Here is a 20,011-nt window from a genome sequence, read left to right as displayed (position 1 = left end):
ATTGATGAAGGACAAAACACCGTATACCTTCTTAACCACAGAGTCAACCTGTGCAGCTGCTTTGAACATCCTATGGACTTGGATCCCAAGATCCCTCTGATCCTCCACACTGACAAGAGTCCTACCATTAATGCTATTTTCTGCCATCATATTTGACCTACCAAAATGAACCACTTCACACTTATCTGGGTTAAACTCCATCTGCCACTTCTCAGCCCAGTTTTGCATCCTATCTATGTCCCACTGTAACCTCTGACAGCCCTCTATACTATCCACAACACCTCCAACCTTTGTGTCATCAGCAAACTTACTAACCCATCCCTCCACTTCCTCATCCAGGTCATTTATAAAAATCACGAAGAGTAATTTGTTCCCAGAACATATCCCTGAGGCACACCACTGGTCACTGACCTCCATGCAGAATATGACCTGTCAACAACCACTCTTTGCCTTCTGTGGGCAAGCCAGTTCTGGATCCACAAAGCAATGTCCCCTTGGATCCCATGCCTCCTTACTTTCTCAATAAGCCTTGCATGTGGTACCTTATCAAATGCCTTGCTGAAATCCATCTACTGCTCTTCCTTCATCAATGTGTTTAGTCACATCCTCAAAAAAAATTCAATCAGGCTCGTAAGGCAGGACCTGCCCTTGACAAAGTCAGGCTGACTATTTCTAATCATATTATACCCCTCCAAATGTTCATAAATCCTGCCTCTCAGGATCTTCTGCATCAACCTACCAAACACTGAAGGAAGACTCACTGGTCTATAATTTCCTGGACTGTCTCTACTCCCTTTCTTGAATAAAGGAACAACATACGCAACCCTCCAATCCTCCGGAACCTCTCCTGTCCCCATTGATGCAAAGATCATTGCCAGAGGCTCAGCAATCTCCTCCCTCGCCTCCCACAGTAGCCTGGGGTACATCTCATCTGGTCCCGGCGACTTATCCAACTTGATGCTTTCCAAAAGCTCCAGCACATCCTCTTTCTTAATATCTACATGCTCAAGCTTTTCAGTCTGCTGCAAGTCATCACTACAATCACTAAGATCCTTTTCCATAATGGAATACTTTACTTCAGTATTCACTAAGTACCTCTGCTATTTCCTCCGGATCCATACACACTTTTCCACTGTTACACTTGATATGTCCTATTCTTTCACATCTTATCCTCTTACTCTTCGTGTACTTGTAGAGTGCCTTGGGGTTTTCCTTAACCCTGCCCACCAAAGCCTTCTCATGGCCCCTTATGGCTCTCCTAATTTCCTTCTTAAGCTCCTTCCTGTTAGCCTTATAATCTTCCAGATCTTTAACATTACCTAGCTCTCTGAACCTTTTGTAAGCTTTTCTTCTTGACTAGATTTATTACTGCCTTTGTACACCACGGTTCCTGTACCCTATCATAACTTCACTGTCTCATTGGAACATACCTATGCAGAACTCCACACAAGTATCCCCTGAACATTTGCAACATTTCTTCCATACTTTTCCCTGAGAACATCCATTCCCAATTTGAGGTTCCAGTTGCCTGCCTGAGAGCCTCCTAATTCCCCTTACTCCAATTAAATGCTTTTCTAACTTGTCTGTTCCTATCCCTCTCCAACGCTATTGTAAAGGAGATAGAATTATGATCACTATCTCCAAAATGCTCTCCCACTGAGAGATCTGACACCTGACCAGGTTCATTTCCCAGTACCAAATCAAGTACAGTCTCTCCTCTTGTAGGCTTATCTACATATTGTGTCAAGAAACCTTCCTGAACACATCTAACAAACTCCACCCCATCTAAACTCCTTGCTCTAGGGAGATGCCAATCGATATCTGGAAAATTAAAATCTCCCATCACGCAACTCTTGTTATTATCACACCTTTCCAGGATCTGTTTCCCTATCTGCTCCTCGATATCCCTGTTATTATTGCGTGGCCTATAAAAAAAACACCCAGTAAAGTTATTGACCCCTTCCTGTTCCTAACCTCCACCCACAGAGACTCCGTAGACAATCCCTCCATGGCGTCTACCTTTTCTGCAGCCGTGACACTATCTCTGATCAACAGTGCCATGTCCCCACCTCTTCTGCCTCCCTCCCTGTCCTTTCTGAAACATCTAAAACCTGGCACTTGAAGTAACCATTCCTGTCCCTGAGCCATCCAAGCCTCCGTAATGGCCACCACATCATAGCTCCAAGTACTGATCCACACTCTAAGCTCATCCGCTTTGTTCACAATACTCCTTGCATTAAAATAGACACATCTCAAACAGTCAGTCTGAGTGCATCCCTTCTCTATCACCTGCCTGTCCTCCCTCTTGCACTGTCTACAAGCTTTCTCTATTTGAGAGCCAACCGCCTCTTCCCCAGTCTCTTCAGTTTGGTTCCCATCTCCTCAACAATTCTAGTTTAAATTCTCCCCAGTAGCCTTAGCAAACCTCCCTGCCAGGATATTGGTCCCCCTGGGATTCAAGTGCAACCCGTCCTTTTTGTACAGGTCACACCTGCTCCAAAAGAAGTCCCAATGATCCAGAAATCTGAATCCCTGCCCCCTGCTCCAATCCCTCAGCCACGCATTTATCCTCCACCTCATTCTATTCCTATACTCACTGTCGCGTGGCACAGGTAGTAATCCTGAGATTACTACCTTTGCGGTCCTGCTTTCCAACTTCCTTCCTAACTCCTCTAGTCTTTTTACAGGACCTCATCCCTTTTCCTACCTATGTCATCGGTACCAATATTTACCACGACCTCTGGCTGTTCTCCCTCCCACTGCAGGATATCTTGGACACTATCTGAAACATCCTGGAGCCTGGCACCTGGGAGGCAAACTAGCATCCGAGTTTCTTTCCTGCTTCCACAGAATCACCTGTCTGACCCCTTAATTATAGAATCCCCTATCACTACTGCCTTCCTCTTCCTTTCCCTACCCTTCTGAGACATAGGGCTGGACTCTTGTGCTAGAGTCACGACCACTGTTGCTTCCCCCAGGTAGGCGGTCCCGCCCCCCCACCACCACAGTACTCAAGCAGGGGTACTTATTGTCAAGGGGTGCAGTCACAGGGGTACTCTCTAGTACCTGACTCTTCCCCTTCCCCCTCCTGACTGTGACCCACTTGTCTGTCTCCCGTGGCCCTGGTGTGACCACCTGCCTATGACTCCTTTCTATCACCTCCTCACTCTCCCTGACAAAGGCGAAGGTCACCGAGCTGCATCTCTAGTTTCCTAACGCGGTCCCTTAGGAGCTGCAGCTTGACACACCCGGTGCAGATGTGGTTGTCCTGGAGGCTGGGAGACTCCAGGACCTCCCACATCTGACACCGAGCACAGAAAACTGGTGTCACGCTCATACGACTTCCTTTCCGCAATTAGCACAGGTAAACCTACCTCGCCTCGTCCCATTACCGCCAAAGCCCTATCACTCTGCTACCTCTCACTCCACTGCCCGCTCTGAACTCTGCCCGCTGGATATGGCGGTCTTCTTTTTAAACCTTTCTTGCTCTACGGGCTGATGTCACTCACCTGCGCAGTCTTGCCTCTTTAACCCCGAGTAGTAAAACTGCCTTCGCTCCCAAATCCTTAGCCGTTCCACTCGCAGCCTTCTTGCTCCCAGCATCTATCTATGCCTCTCATAATCTTATACACCTCTATCAAGTTGCCTCTCATCCTCTGTCACTCCAAAGAGAAAAGCCCTAGCTTGCTCAACCTTTCCTCATAAGACATGTTCACTAATCCAGGCAGCATCCTGGTAAATCTCCGCTCTGCCCTCTAAAGCTTCCACGTCCATACTATAATGTGGCGAACAGACCTGAACACAATACTCTTAGTGTGGTCTAACCAGAGTTTTATAGAACTGCAACTTTGAAATACATCACCATTCCACGGATTGGGAACCAGAGTGTTTGGTCACATGATGGAGCAGTTGACGTAAAGCTAGATAAAATATGCAGAGAGACTGTGAAGAAAGATAGGCAGTGGATAGAGGTTTACAAAATTGAGGGGTATAGACAGAGTAAATGCGAGTAGGCTCTTTCCACCTAGATTAGGAGAGAGAAGTATGAGAGGACATGGCTTTAGGGTGAAAGGGGAAAGGCTTAGGGGGAACTTCACTCACAGTGGTGGGAGTATGGAATGGGCTGCCATCTGATGTGGTAAATGTGGGCTCACTCTTAAGTTTTAAGAATAAATTGGATAGATACATGGACGGGAGAGGTCTGGAGGGTTATGGACTGGGTGCAGGTAAATGGGACTAGCAGAATAAAGTTTCGGCACAGACTAGAAGGGCTGAATGGCCTGTTTTCTGTGCTGTAGTGTTCTATGGTTCTATTTGGTCAAGAGGAAGAAGGAAGCATACTTTAGGAAGCAAAAATCAGGCAATGCTCTTGAGAATTATAAGGTAGCCGGGAAGGGGCTTAAGAAGACACTTAAGAGAGCTAGAAGGGGACGTGAGAAGGCCTTGGCGAGTAGGATTAAGGAAAACCCCAAGCGCTCTACACAAGTGAAGAACAAGAGGATGACTAGAGTGAGGGTAGGACCACTTGGGGATAAAGGGGGAAAAGTGCCTGGAGGCGGAGAAGGTCCTTAATGAATACTTTGCTTAGTGTTCACCAGGGAGAGGGACTTCAAATGTGAGTTCAACATAGAACAGGCTAATGTGCTGGAGCATGTTGAGGTTAAGAAGGAGGTAATGTTGGAGCTTCCGAAGAACATTAGGGTAGTTAAGTCCCTGAGGCTGGCAGGATATATCCCAGGTTACAATGGGAAGCGAGGGAAGAGATTGCTGGGGCATTGACAATGATCTTTGCCTCTTCCCTGGCCACAGGAGTGGTACCTGAGGATTGGAGGATGGCAAATGTTGTTCCCTTGTTCAAAAAAGGTAATAGGGATAATCCTGGGAATTATAGACCAGTAAGTCTTGTGTCAGTGGTGGGCAAACTATTGGAGAGGATTCTTAGGGACAGGATTTACAAGCATTTGGAGAAGCATAGTCTTATTGGGGATAGTCAGCATGGCTTTGTGAGGGGCAGGTTGTGCCTCACGACCCTAATTGAGTTTTTCAAGGTGGTGACAAAACAAATTGAAGGCAGAGCGGTGGATGTGGTGTATATGGATTTTTGTAAGGTGTTTGACAAGGTTCCCCATGGTAGGCTCATCCAGAAAGTCATGAGGCATGGGATCCATGGAGACTTGGCTGCGTGGATTCAGAATTGGCTTGCCCACAGAAGGCAGAGGGTGGTAGTAGATGGAGCAATCCTGCCTGGAGGATGGTGACTAATGGTGTTCCACAATGATCTGTTCTGGGACCTCTGCTCTTTGTGATTTTTATAAATGACTTGGATGAGGAAGCATTTGCATGTGATACAAAGGTTGGAGGTGTTGTGGATAGTGTAGAAGGTTGTCGTAGATTACAACAGGATATAGACAGGATGCAGAGTTGGGCTGAGAAGTGGCAGATGGAGTTCAATCTGAACATGTGAAATACATTTACATGTATTATGGAACCTTATCCAATGTGTTAAAGTCCATGTAGACAGCATCCACCACCCAACTCTCATCAATCACCTTTGGCACTTCAAAAAAAAACCTCAGTTTGTAAGACACGACGTGCCTTGCACAAAGCCATGCTGGCCGCCCCTAATCCTGCCATGCCTTACAAAATGCACGTAAATCCTATCCCTAAGAATCCTCTCCAGCAGCTTCCCTACCACTGGTGTGAGGCTTACCAGCCCATAACTTCCTGGTTTATCCCTATTTCCCTTCTTGAACAACATTGGCTATTCTCTAGTCATCCAGGAGCTCGCCTGTTGCTAGTGAGGACACAAAGATCTTCGTCAAGGCCCCAGCAATCTCCTTGCTTGCCTCTCTCAGTAATCTGGGATAGATCCCATCAGACTCTGGGGACATCCACCTTGATGCTCTTCAAAAGACCCAGCACCACCACCTTGATTTCAACATGCCATTGTGCATTATTGTGCCCCACACTGCTCTCACTACCCTCCATGTCCTTTTCATTGGTGAATACTGATGCAAAATACTGGTTTAGTACCTTGCCCAAATCCTCTTACTCCAAGCATAAATTCCCTCCTTTATCCTTGAGTGGTCCTACCCTCTCCCTCGTTATCCTCTTGTTTTTAATATGTATAAAATGTCTTGAGATTCCCTTTAATCCTACATGACAAGTACATTTCATGGCCCTTTTTAGCCTTCCTAATCCCATGCATGAGCTGATTCCTGCTAACTTTGTATTCCTCAAGGGCACTGTCTGATTTTTAGCTTCCTAAACCTTGAATATGCTTCCTTTTCCTTTCTGACTAAATTCACAACCTCGTGTCATTCAATGTTCCCTTATCTTTCCATCCTTGTCGTTCCCCCTTACTGGAACATGCCGGTCCTGAACTCTGATCAGCTGGTCATGTCAGATGTGGGCTTGCCAGATAACAGTTGCTCCCAATTAACTCCCCCCCACCCCCAGCTCCTGTCTAATAATATTGTAATTTACCCTCTTTTCCCCCACCCCCTCCCAATTTGGTACTTTCCTGCAAGGTCCAGTCATCCATATTCATAACAATCTGAAAACTTATGGAGTTATGATCGCTGTTCCCAAAATGCTCTCCCACTGAAAGGCCTGTCACCTGGCCAAGCTCATTTACCAAAACAAGGTGCAGTATGGTCCCTCCCCTAGTTTGACTATCCATGTACTATTTTGAGAAACCCTCTTGGATGCACCTGAGAAATTTTGCCCCTTCTTGCACTAAGGAAGTCCCAGTTACTTTTGCATCTTTCCATAATCTGTCTACATATCTGTTCCTCTGTCTCCTGATAACTATTGGGAGGCCTATAATATAATCACATCAGAGTGATTGCATCTTATTTTTGAGCTCTACCCATGTTGTCTCAGTGGATGATCCCTCCAGCATGTCTCTGAATGCAGCTGTGACATTCTCCCTGATTTAGTAATGCAACTCCTCCACCTCTTTTTACCTCCCTCTATCTCATCTAAAACATCAAAACCCAGGAACAATAAGCTGCCAGTCCTGTCCCTTTCACAACCAAGTCTCTGTCATGGCCACAACATCGTGGTTCCATGTACTGATCCAGGCTCTAGGTTCATCTGCCTTCCCCATAATACTCTTTGCATTGAAATAAACGCACTGTGATAAGACTATTGAACGGTTCCCTTATATGGTGAGATGGACTCTGACCTCTACCTTGTGACCTTGCACCTTATTGAACTGCACATTCTCTGTAGCCGTGACACTTTATTCTGTACTGTTATTGTTTTTACCTGTACTACCTCAATGCACTCTGTACTAACTCAGTGTAACTGTACTGTGTAATGATTGACCTGTACGATTGGTATGAAAGACAAGTTTTTCACTGTACTTCGGTACAAGTGACAATAATAAACCAATACCAATACTTCAGTCCATCAGTCCCACTGTGTTCATTAACCTGACCCTGCCTGTACATCCTTTCAGACTGATGTCATAACATCTACATCCCCCTCAACCCCTCCCCTGGCTGACCTGCTGCTCTGGTTCCCACACCCATGCTACTCTAGTTTAAACCCTCCCGAGTAGCACTAGTGAACATCCATGTGAGGATATTGGTTTCCCTTTTTTCAGATGCAACCCGTCCCCCTTGTACAGATGCCACCTGCCCTGGAAGAGAGCCCAATGATTAATATATCTGAAGCCCTCCCTCCTGCACCAGCTCCTTAGCCATGTATTTAACTATCTTCCAGTTTCTTGCCTATTTCTGGGGAATCTTTGTTTATGATCTGTCTATATCTTTTAATTCACTATAGTATGCAACTGCCCTAGTTTGTGGCTTGCTTCAATTAGTAAACCAGTTGCTGTTATGAACATGAATGAATTAATAATCTGTTCTTTTGTTTTAGTGGCACAAGTGGAGGACAGTGATGCTGAGAGGTATTGAAACCTTTTTCTTGTGCGCATATTTTTTATAGATTTAATCTGATACTTAAGTTATGATCTCTACTGAATGAGTAATTATTTATAAAGGTTGAGTTTTGTATTCAAATTTGGGCATTTGTATTTTCTGTAGAATACAGTTTGAGCACTTTTGAACAATGTGGAGTTAATAGGATAAAAAAAACTTCCATGCCATAACATTTGTGATTGTACTCACCTCATTTCCACAACTCTTAATACCCTTGCCCAACTGATCTTTCAGCTTTGGCATTTTCAGTTGACTGGCAGTCTGTTTTTAAGAGTTCCAGATTCCACAATATATTGCATGAAGTGTGCTCTGACCATCCCTGAATGGCCTGTACCTCATTTTTAGTTAATGCTAATTTGTTTTGAGTTCTGAAACCAAAGGAAATTGTTTGAGTACCTAAACTATTGATTATTTTAACTATTTCATCAGGATTGCTTGATCTTGATCACGCGGGAAAATAAACCAGGTTTTTGCAACCTGCCATAATTTAATTCTTTTAACCTCAAGTATCATTGCAATTAATCTGATTGCACCTTTGCCCAAGTCCAGTCCAATCTTCCAAATATGTGTTGCCTGGAACTGAATAGCTATTCCAGATGGAGGTCTTGCTCAAAACTCTGAGCTATAATGTAACCTGCACCTCCACCTGAACTACCAATCTTCTCATCCTTCTCGTCCTAGCCAAGATAAAGACCAACATTTTAAATGTATATTTGTGATTAGAGTCTGTGACCTGTGTACCACAGGAATTGGTGCTAGGACCCTTACTGTTTGTTAACAATATGGATATGAACATAGGAAGTATGATTAGTGACTTTGCAGATGGCAATAGTGGTGTCGGTAGTGAGGAATGTAGTCTGGGTGTGCAGGATGACATTGATGAATTGGTAAGATATAATTTAATCTTGGGTGAGGTGATGCATTTTGGAAGGACTATTAAGGCTGGAATACATAATGAATTGTAATGTTTTGAGAAACAGAGGGACCTTGGTGTGTTAGTCAAATTTGTGAATATGTTAGCATGGTGAAGAAGACATGGGATGCTTGCCTTCATTAGCTGGTCATAAGGTACAAGAGCAGGAAAGCTATGGTACTACAACATAAAATGTTGGTTAGATCACAGCTGGAGTATGTGTGCAGTTCTAGTAACCACACTACAGGAAGCATGTGAATTCACTGGAGAGGATGTGGAGGAGAAGTCACCAGGATGTTGCCTGGAATGTAGTGTTTCAATTACGAGGAGAGACTGGATAGGCTGGGTTTGTTTTCCTTGGAGCAGAGGAGCCCCAGGGATCTACAAAACTGAAGCTGTTGTATCTATCTTCACTAATCCCATTTACCCGCATTGGGGTCTATTTCTTGGCTGATCGTCCAAAATCAGTACCTCGCTCCAGCTTCCTCCCCATGTTCTTTCATTCCTCCAGCTCTAAGAAGAATACTTAACTCCTTGAATAGATTTAATGATGGGGCTTCAACTGCTTGCTGTGGTAGAGAATTTCGCAGGTTCACCACTCTTTGGAAGGAAAAATTTGTCCCTATATAGCTTATCACTTAGACCGTGACCACTGGTCCTGGACTCCCCACCACCAGGGACATCATTTAATTTGTCCAGTTCTGTTAAAAATGTTGGGTTTCTGCCACATCCCTTTTCATCCTTAAATGCTAATGGGGGGGAAAAGCCTAATGGACCCAATCTCTCTACATGTGTCCGTCTTGGAATTGCCATCCCAGGAATTAATCTAGTGAACATTGAACATCCTCCATAGCAAGAATATCCTTTCACAATTAAGGACAGTACTCAAGACTCACCAAGGCCCTATCCAATTGCAGCAAGACAACCCTGCTCCTACATTCAAATCCCCTTGAAAAGGTAGTCAAAATCATAGTTGTATAGCATGAAACAGGCCCTTCAGCCCACCGTCTGCACTGACCATCAAGCATCCACTTGCATTAATCTTACACTAACACTATTATTCTCTCCACATTCCTATCAAATCGCTGCAGATTCTAGCACCCACCAATTTATGACGGCTAAATCACATACCATCACTTGGGATATAGGAGGAAATAAGAGCATCCAGAGGAAACGCATATCACAGGGAGACTCTGCATTGGAGGTTAAAATTGAACCTACATTCCCAGAGCTGTGAGACAGCAACTGCACTGGCTGCACCACTGTGTGCCATCTTCTTGATCCACTGCAACCTATAAGTAAAGCTGAGCCTACTATGCTTTTGGTGAGGAGTTCCATTATTTGGATCTGCTGATGACCAATATGTTTCCAGTTTGGGATAGTGACTTGGAGGGAGCTTGCAGGGAATGTCCTTGTATGTAAGCAGCCCTTGACTTGTGTAGTGGTGGAGTTTGTGGGTTTGAGAGATGTTCTCACACTAGCCTAGGTGAGCAACTGCGGGGCATTTTGTAGACTATCCAATGCAGCCATTATGTGCTGTTGGTTAACAAAGTGAATATTTAGAGTGGTAAATGAGGTGCCAATCAAGAGGACTACTTTGTCCTGGATGGGGTCAAGTTTCTTGTGTTGTTGGGGCATTACACATCCAGGAGTGAAACATATTTCATTGCACTCCTGACTTGTACCTTGTAAATGGTTGAAGAGGTTTGAGTGCCAGAACGTGAATTATTTGCCAGAGAATACCCAATGTTTGACCAGGTCTTGTAGCCAAAGTACTTGTGTGGCTTGTCCAGTTGTCAAACTCATGCCAAACTCTTCTCTGCCACACAACTCCTGCCCTCCAACCATCAGTCACCCAAAAGACCAAAGAAAAGACAAGTATTTGTGATCTTCAATACCAGGAATACCAAGTGGATGATCCATTGTGGCTTCCTTCTGAGATTCCCATCATTGTAACCATATGTATTCACCCCACATGATATTACTAAATGGCTGAGAGCTGGATATAACAAAGGTTATGGAATGGGACAATGTCATGGCTCTAGTACAGAAGGCTTGCACTCCAGAACCAGCTGATCCTTTAGACACTGGCACTACCTCAAAATTATTGAAGTCCAATGCTGCTAACTAGTACCTTATCAGTCCATACTCTAGTTAGTGGAAGATGTTGTTAACGGTGTCTTTAAGCAGCACTTCATCAATAACTTGGTCACCTCAGCAATACTGAGGTTTTGTTTAGACCTGTCAGAAATGGATCCCATTGCATTCTTGGTTCAAACATGAATCAAAGAGTTGACTTTGAGCTAAGGGCAATGTCTCTTGATATGAAGGCAATATTCAACATTTAACCCTGAAATACTGGGGAATGGAGGGGAAAGCTCTCCACAGATTGAAGCAATACTTTGTATGAAGAAAGATGGATATAGTTATTGGAGGTCATTCATCCAGTCCCAGAACATTGCTGAAGCAATTTCTCAGCAGTGTCTTGGGCCCATTTGTCTTCATCAGTGACCATCCAATACAAGGTCAGAAGTTGGGATGATCACTGATGATAAGACTTCAATTCTATTTGCAGCTCCTCAGACAATAAAGCTATTCCAGCTTGTACGAGATAAATCTAAGTAATATTTGCAAAATACAAGTACTAGACTGACTATCAAAAAGGGATTAGGGCAAATTAAATCCAAATTTGAGTGATAGGAAGCAAAGGTTTGAGGAATGCCTTTGCATTGTTATCAGTGGGTGCCTCTGGGCTCAGTACTTGGCACTTCGTAGTATATACAAATGATTTGGGGTTAACTGCAGGGGACGTGATACAAAAATTTGTCACGTAGTCAACAGTGAGGACAAAAACTTTAGATTATTAGAAGTTATCCATTATGCAGAAAAGTGACAAGTAGAATTCTATTCGGTGAAGTGGTAGGTAATGCATTTGGGGAGGTGCAACAAGGCAAGTGAATACAGAATAAATGGAAGAATATTAAGTGATGTGGAGGAACAGAAGGGCCTTGGAGTACAGGTCCATAGATGTTTAATAAAGTGGCTAGAAAGACCTTCTGGATGTTTTCCTTTATTGAAGTTTGGGATATAAGAACAAGGAAGTAATGCTAGAACTATACAGCACAAGGTGAGTCTACAGCCTGAGTACTGTGTACAGTTCTGGTCACCACATTACAGAAAAGATGTGATTGTATTGGAGAGGATATGGAGGGAGATTAAGGATTTTGCCAGAACTAGAAAGTTTGAACAGTGAAGAAAGATTGGATAGGTTTTGTTTACTATAAAACCTAGGCTGAAAGTAAATTTAATCGAGGATCCCAGTTGGAATAAATCAAAACAACATCCTTCTCTTTGCTTGCAGATGAAGAACCAAGGGCCGTGGATTTAAAAAGAATTAGTCGAGCTAAAGATTAAATAAAGAAATGTTTTGTACCCAGAGGGTGGAGGGAGTTTGGAACACTGTGTGAAATGGTGGTAATGCTCATCATATTTCCACATTACCTGGATGAATTCATGGAGTGCTGTGACCCACAAGTTGCAAACTTGGTAGAGGATAATGGAATTAGACTGGGTAGCTTTTTTGGTTGGTATGGACATGATGGGTTGAATGGCCTCCTTTGGTGGTGTAAATTTTCTGTGACGATCTATCTACCTACCCTTGATGTTGAATACTAGTACCTCTATCAGCATCTTAAGAGTCACCACTAATCAGAAGCTTAAGTGGAACAGTTGCATAAATACTGGCAACAGGAGCAAGTTCAAGGCTAGGTATCGTGGTGAGTGGGTCGTCTAACTCACCAAAAACTTTCTGCCATTTACAAGGCACAAGTGGGAGCATGATAGGTACTTCACAGTTGGCAACTCTCAAGATACTCAACACCAGACAGGGCAAAGTGGGTCACTTAAATGGCATTCCTATCAGCCAGCTGAAACAGTTGTAGTCATACAGCAAAGTAACAAGCCATTTGGCCCATCATGTCCATGCTGACGATGGGCACCCATCCATTTTAATCCCATTTTCAGCACTTGGCCATAGGCTTCAACATTTGGACGATTCAAATGCTTGCCTAGACACGTCTTATATACTGCCAGTGACTCCGCTTCCACCACTCTCTCAGGCAATTTATTCCAGCTACTCGCCACTCTCTGGGTACCTGGAATACACTGCCTGAGAGAGTGGTACAAGCAGAGTTGCTGACAGCATTCCATCTGCCACATGTGTACCATCTACAAAATGCATTAGTTACTTATCCAGGCTAGTCTGACAGAACCTCCCAAACCTGTAACCTCCCCCACCAAGGGCAGCAGTGGTATGAGAACACCCCCACCTTCTCCGTCATAAATCATTCCTGACTTGGAAAATATATTGGCTGGTTCCTAATTGCTGCTGGGTCAAAATCCTGGAACTCCCCAGAAGCACTGAGAGCACCTTTACCAGCATATTTTCAGGGCATTTGGGCATGGACAGTACTTGCTAGCCTTCTAATTTCATCACAATCCTGGAAAATAAATAAATAATTTGCAAAATGTACTACTTGCTGACTCTGCTGTGATAGCACCTCCCAGACTTTTGATATATGCCAACAAGGGCAGTAGGCACATGGGATCATCAGATCCAGCAAGTTTTCTTCCAAGTTGTACATCATCCTAACTTGAGAGTCTTGGTTTCCTTCATTGTCACGTGGAAAATCCTGGAACGCCCAACCCAATAACACGATGGGAATACCATTCCCAGAGGCACTGTAACTATTGAAGGAGGTGGCTCAATAACTTTGGAGCTGTGCATAAAATGTTGCACTCACAATGAATTGTCAGTTAATTTCTGGCTGTTTTGCTGAAACACTAATGGCAAGGACTTCTGCACACAGCTACAAACATTGCCTGATTCCACTCTACGTACTTTTGTTAACCTCCATTCCAGGTGCTTGCTGCAAATGACCTGTGAGAAGTATTGTTTTAATAATTTGCTTTTCCATAAAAAGCATTTTAGACTATGGGCTTAGCAACTTTGGTCACTATTCCTGGTGCTGAGTTCACCTCGTGAGTTGGTATCATCTTCCTGGTCTTGTCAGCTGGTGGTATTATTAAAACTAACTAATTCCAGATCTTTCTAGTTATATTAAAACATTTTCAACTGTTGTGAATCTCTACAATCTTTATTATATAACCTTTGGTATATTTAGTGTCCTATGAAGTGTTTTGGAACAGCTTCCTCAGAGGGGCTATGCATGTGAGTGGTTGCAATTTGATTTTGCTGTAATCCCATTAACATGTTGTGTTTATGTTGTTATTGACTGTTGTAATGTGCTGCAATAGAGTGGAGTTCCATAATTATCAGGGATGGATGCTGTGGGGAAAAGCTGCTGTGAGCAAATACTTGGAAATCTAAATGGCAGGAATAGGCCAATAGGCCCCTCAAGCCTGCTCTGCCATTCAATATCACATTCCTACATCCTCCCCATACCCCTCGACTCCCTTTGCAGTTCAAATGTCTATCAATCTTTTTTGAATATACTCTGTCTCCACTGCTCTCCAGGAAAGGAATTCCTCCCCATCTGAATGGGTAACACCTTATTCTGAAACTAAGCCCCCGTCCCCAAACCACCACTCCGGGATTTAAATCCTCTGCAAGGAGAAGTATCCATCCTGTCAATCTCATCTCCCTTTTTATACTCTGAGTATGGGTCCAACCTGCTCATACTTCACTTATCAACCGCTTCATGCTAGGAGTCAAACCATTGAACCTTCAATGCACTGTCTACTGTCTCTGATGTGAGTATATAATTCCCTAAATATGTAGACCAAAACTATGTGCACTACTCCAGCTGAGGATTTACCAGCAACCTGTAAAGATAAATTAAAATTTCCTTACTTCATACTCCGTACCTCTTGTAATAAAGGCCACTATTTTTAATTACTTGCTGTACCTGCATGTCAGCCCTTTGTATCTCCAGCATTGACCCTCCCCCATATTCCTTTGTATTGCAACATTTTGTAATGTTAAATTAAGTGATGGTTTTGCTTATCATTTTCCTGAAGGGGATAATGTCACATTATACTCCACCTGCCAACTTCTTCCTCACTTCTTCCTTGCAGACTATTATGTACTCCTCACAACTTGCTAACCCATTTATCTTTGTATCATCATCAAATCTAGCTACAGTACACTCAGTCCCTTCATCTAAATGAGTTGTAAATAGCTGAGCCCCCAGCAGTGACCCTCCTTGCTTTACTAGTTTTTGAATGGCAATCCAAAAATTTATCCATTTGTCCAACCCTCTGTTGCTAGCCATTTCCCTTTTCATGCCAAAGACCAGATAGCTGTAGCTCATTTCACAGGCTTGTGATATCTGGGTGCCCTGTCCTCCCTATCTGTGGTCTCTATGTGCAGCTGTCATCAACTATAATTCTCAGAGCAATGTATCAGTATTTGTGCCCTGAATATCCAGTAAGCTGACTCCATGACCAATACACTATATGGGAGTACTGCAGTGCAGAAAGCTGACTGTCTGTGAAAACAAATGATCCAATCAACAGTCTGAATTTCTGTCATATTGCATACACTTAAAAACCAAGTTAAAACTCTGTTCCTATCCTTGCTATAGCTCATCTTAGAATGTCTTAAGAGTGAGTATTTGCTTTAAATTGGACTCTAATGTATGCCCTGGTTTGTATCCCTCTGTAGCTGGGGCCTTGTTCACCCAAAACTAGTCAGCGTTCCTGAACTTTGTCACAGAATGGCAGAGTTCTCTGTCAGTGCAGAGAGATTTCTGAAGAGCTTGTACCTTTTTAAAAAGCAGAATCCTGGTAAGGTAAGAGCTTTATGAGACCATATAACTGTAATTTCAGAGTTCAATAGTCTGAGGTTTCTAAAGTTTTCTAAAAGTTAAGTGTGCGTATTTTATTGAAATATATACTTTATTTTGGAATCTCAGTCCTTCTGCTTTTCTGGAGAGTTCAAAATTATGCATTTCTGTTTTTTAAGTTTCCATGAGAACTTTTTAAATAGTAAAAATCCTTAAGCAGTTGAGTTAAAATAACTTAATCATTTGGAGATACCTTTAAAAGGAGTGAAGCAATCTTTTAAATGAGTTACTCTTTTAAAGATGACAAAGTTATTTGGGGAGATATTTTTAATTCAGTTGCTTTTAAGAATTTTAACTATTCAAAGATTTCTCCTGGAAACTTGGGGGGAAATGCATAGTGTTGAACTTTCCAGGAAGGGAAAAGGTTAATATATTCCAAACGATATATAACTTATATCTTCATATAGTCAATTGCCAGCAGTATAATATATTGCCAGATCTTCCCTGGTGAGATTGGATGAGATTTGGTGCTGATAGGTGGGTTCAAGGGGGACTGCTTATTTGTGGGAGGATTAGGGGAGATGGTGGAGGGAGGAATGGGATGGACAAGTGTTTGGGGGTAGAGAGTGGAAGGAAGAGGGACATATGGATGAGAGCATCATCAAACAAAGATCTTTGCTTCAGAAGAACAGTAGGTGGTTCCAGTAAGTTTGTTTTCAATGTCACAGATCCAAAATAACTGTTCTGAGCTGATGTACAATTCCCCTCCACTGCTTGTGGCATCCTTAGATATTGCAGGTAATGTGGGAGTCAGTATAGAGTGTCCCAGGAATTCTCCCTTTGTGAAATAATGTGTCTGTGCACAAGGCATAAATTGATCTGATTGTTTTGTTTAGTTTTGTCTTTTAGTTTGTGGTGTGTTCACGTTCCTGGCTGTAATTGGGCGCTACATCCCTGGTCTCGTCCTCTGCTACATCGGCTGTAAGTGCTGCCTTCATCCTTTGGATTTATTCTAGATAAGGTTGTCTCAATTAAAATATTGTTTACAGCTCCTTTAAATAGAATCTTTCACTTTTCAGCAGGTTAGCACTTGAAAACTCAAGTACTGATTGGAATTGAGTTCTTTGACAAGACTTTTAATATTGTATTCGATCATTCATAGAGTTGTAGAGCAGTGAAACAGGTCCTTTGGCCAAACTCGCCCATACCGACCAAAGTGCCTTCCTGAGCTGGTCTCATTTGCCTGCATTTGGCCCATATCCCTCCAAAGATTTCTTATCCATGAACCTGTCTATTAAATGTAATTGTACCTGCCTCGAGCACTTCCTTTGGCAGCTCATTCCATTTACCCGCTGTGTGGAAAAACTTCCCCTCAGTTCTCCTTTAAATCTTTCCTTCTCACCTTAAACCTATGCCCTCTTTTTTTTAGATTCCCCTACTCTGGCGGGGGGGAAAAGACTGTGACTGTCCACCCTATCTATGTCCCTCATTTTATAAACCTCTAAAGATCACCCCTCAGCTTCCTTTGCTCCAGCCTGTCCAGTCTCTCCTTATAACTGAAGCCCTCCAATCCCGGCAACATCTTTTCTGCTTAATTGCATCCTTTCTATAGTATGCAACCAGGACAGCACACGATGTTCTTTGTGTGGTCTCACCAACGTCTTGTACAGCTTATGTACATTTCCTTCATCCTGCAGGCACAACGGAGCCTTTTCTCAGCTTCCCAAAAAATAACACAGATCACTGATTCAGGAATGTAATAGGATAGTTGAGGTGTTCTGTATCAGTACTTAGAAATGCTAGTGTAAAAATTCTCCTTAAACAAATACTCCTGCTTGAACTCTTGAGTAAGTTATCCAAGTGCAAGGTTATTGCACAAGCACTAAAAAAAAAACTTTATATTGGTCTTGTAGGTCCAAGGTAGTCAGACTTGGCTTCTGTAGTTGTGTGATTTCTCATTGCTTTGTGAGCCCTTTACCTTAAGGTTGCTGACTGTTGTGGGGAATCCCTCTGTGTTGAAACATGGAACATTCTTACAGGGCTGGACAGGGTAGATGAAGAGAGGATGTTTTCCCTGGAAAAGGAGTTTTTAGAACCAAGGGTGATGGTTTCATTATAGGGTATGGGCCATTTAGGAGTGAGATGAAGAGAAATTTCTTCATACATATGGTGATGAATCTTTAATTCACTACCCTGGAGGCCCAGTCATTTACAATGCAGTTAGGTTTCTGGATGTTATTGAAATTGAGGCATATGGAGAAAATGGTGTGAGCTAGAAGATCAGCCAGCATCTTGTTGATTGGCAGAGCACACTCCAAGAGTTGAATCATACAAACATACAGCACAGAAACGGGCCCTTCAGCCCACTTCATCCATGCTGATCCTGGTGCCTATCTATGCTAATCCCATTTATCTGCAATAGACCTGTATCTCTCTACATTCTTTTTGTCCAAGTATCTTCTCAACATCTCAATGTTGTAATTGTATTTGCCTCCACCATCACCTCCGGCAGCTCGTTCTAGATATTCATCACCCTCTGGAAAAACTTACCCCTCAGATCCCCTTTAAATTTCTCCCATCTCATCTTAAATCTGTGCCTTCCAGTAAAATTTTCCTATCTATGCCCCTGATAATTTTAGAAACCTCTGTAAAGTTACCCCTGTGCCTTGTACATTCCTGCAAGAATAAAGCCAGCCTTTCCAACCTCTCCTTATAACAACAGCCCTCCGTTCCAGCTAACATCCTGGTGAATCTCTTCCCGCACTATTGCCACCACATCCTTCTTGTTGTGTGAAGACCAAAACTGTGCCCAGTACTCCAGGTGCAGTCCAACCAATGTTTTGTACAATTGCAGCATGATAGCCCAACTCTTAGTCACACAGCACGGAAACAGGCTCTTTGGCCCAACTGGTCCATACAGACCAAGATGGCCTTACAAGCTAGTCCCGTTTGGCCCATAACGCTTACTATCCATGTACCTGTCCAACTGTCTTTTAGAAGTTGTTATTTTACCTATCTCAGCCACTTCCTCTGGCAGCTGATTCCACATAGTACCACCCTTTGTGTAATTTTTTAAAAAAAGTTGCCCCTCAAGTTCCTATTAAATCTTTCCCCTTCACCTTAAACCTATGCCCTCTAGGTCTTGATTCCCCAACCCTGGGAAAAAGACGAGTGCATTCACCCTGTCTATGCCCCTCATGATTTTATACACCTCCTTAAGATCACCATAAGACCTCTCAGTCTCCTATGCTCCAAGAAAAAAGTCCTAGTCTGTCCAACGCCTCCCTATAACTCAGTTCCTTGAGTCCCGGCCAATATCCTTGTAAATCTTCTGTACTCTTTCCAGTTTAATAACTTCTTTCCTGTAGCAGGGTAACCAGAACTGAACACAATACTCCCAAGTGTGTCCTCACAACTGTCTTGTACAACCGCACCATGACCTCCCAACTTCTATACTCAATGCCCTGACTGATGAAGGCCAGCATGCCAAAAGCCTCCTTCACCTCCCTGTCTACCTGTGACTCCACTTTCAGGAAACCAAGTGCTTGTACTCCTAGGTCCCTCAGTTCTACACACTCCCAGGGCCCTGCCTTTCACTGTGAAAGTCCTACCTTGATTTGACTTTACAAAACACAACACCTCACACTTATCTGCCACACTTGCCATTCCTCGGCCACTTAGGTAATCAAGATCCCCCTGTAGTTTTTGATAACCACCTTCACTGTCCACTATACCTCCTATTTTAGTGTCATCTGCAAACTTACTAACCATGCCTTGTACATTCTCATCCAAATTGTTGATAGAGATGACAAACAACAATGGGCCCAGCACCAACCTGAGGCACACCACTAGTCTCAGGCCTCCAGTCCCAGAAACAACTTTCCACCATCACCCTCTGCTTCCTACCATCAACCCAATTGTGTATCCAATTAGCCAGCTTTCCTTGGCCAAGGCATTATGCTCAATGCCTTGTCCTACGAAGGCAATCACACCACATCTACCCTATCCACCGATGTTACGACTCTCAGAGAACAATGGACTTGCACCCCAAGGTCTCTGTGTACATCCGCTTTCCTAAAGTCTTTGACATTTATTCTATATGTCCTATCAGAATTTGACTTCCCAAAGTGCATTACCTCACTTGTCTGGCTTAAATTCCAACTACCACTGCTCCACCCAACTCTCCAGCAGATCTATGTCTCACTGTATCCTTGGACAACCTTCTTCCCTATCTACTACAATTTTTGTATAATCTGCAAATTTACTAATCTCACATCCTACATTCTCATCTGAGTCATTTATGTATATTACAAACAACTAAGGTCACTGATCACTGCATTACA

General features: G+C 43.2%; 1 protein-coding gene across 2 annotated transcripts in view; it reads left to right on the top strand.

The window, feature by feature from the left end:
- The window catches only part of retreg3 (reticulophagy regulator family member 3), a 40,568-nt gene that overhangs the window by 5,609 nt on the left and 14,948 nt on the right, over positions 1 to 20,011 (top strand). For both annotated transcript variants that reach the window (XM_052038860.1, XM_052038858.1), the window contains exons 3-5: positions 7,888 to 7,918; positions 15,548 to 15,674; positions 16,565 to 16,649. In XM_052038860.1, the coding sequence (XP_051894820.1) occupies positions 7,888 to 7,918; positions 15,548 to 15,674; positions 16,565 to 16,649 (243 nt within the window). The remainder of the gene's footprint in view (positions 1 to 7,887; positions 7,919 to 15,547; positions 15,675 to 16,564; positions 16,650 to 20,011) is intronic.

This window comes from Pristis pectinata, chromosome 25, assembly GCF_009764475.1.
Source record: "Pristis pectinata isolate sPriPec2 chromosome 25, sPriPec2.1.pri, whole genome shotgun sequence".
Taxonomy (NCBI): domain Eukaryota; kingdom Metazoa; phylum Chordata; class Chondrichthyes; order Rhinopristiformes; family Pristidae; genus Pristis; species Pristis pectinata.
The sequence above is the reverse complement of the archived record's forward strand: the minus strand, read 5'-3'. Positions and strand labels throughout refer to the sequence as shown.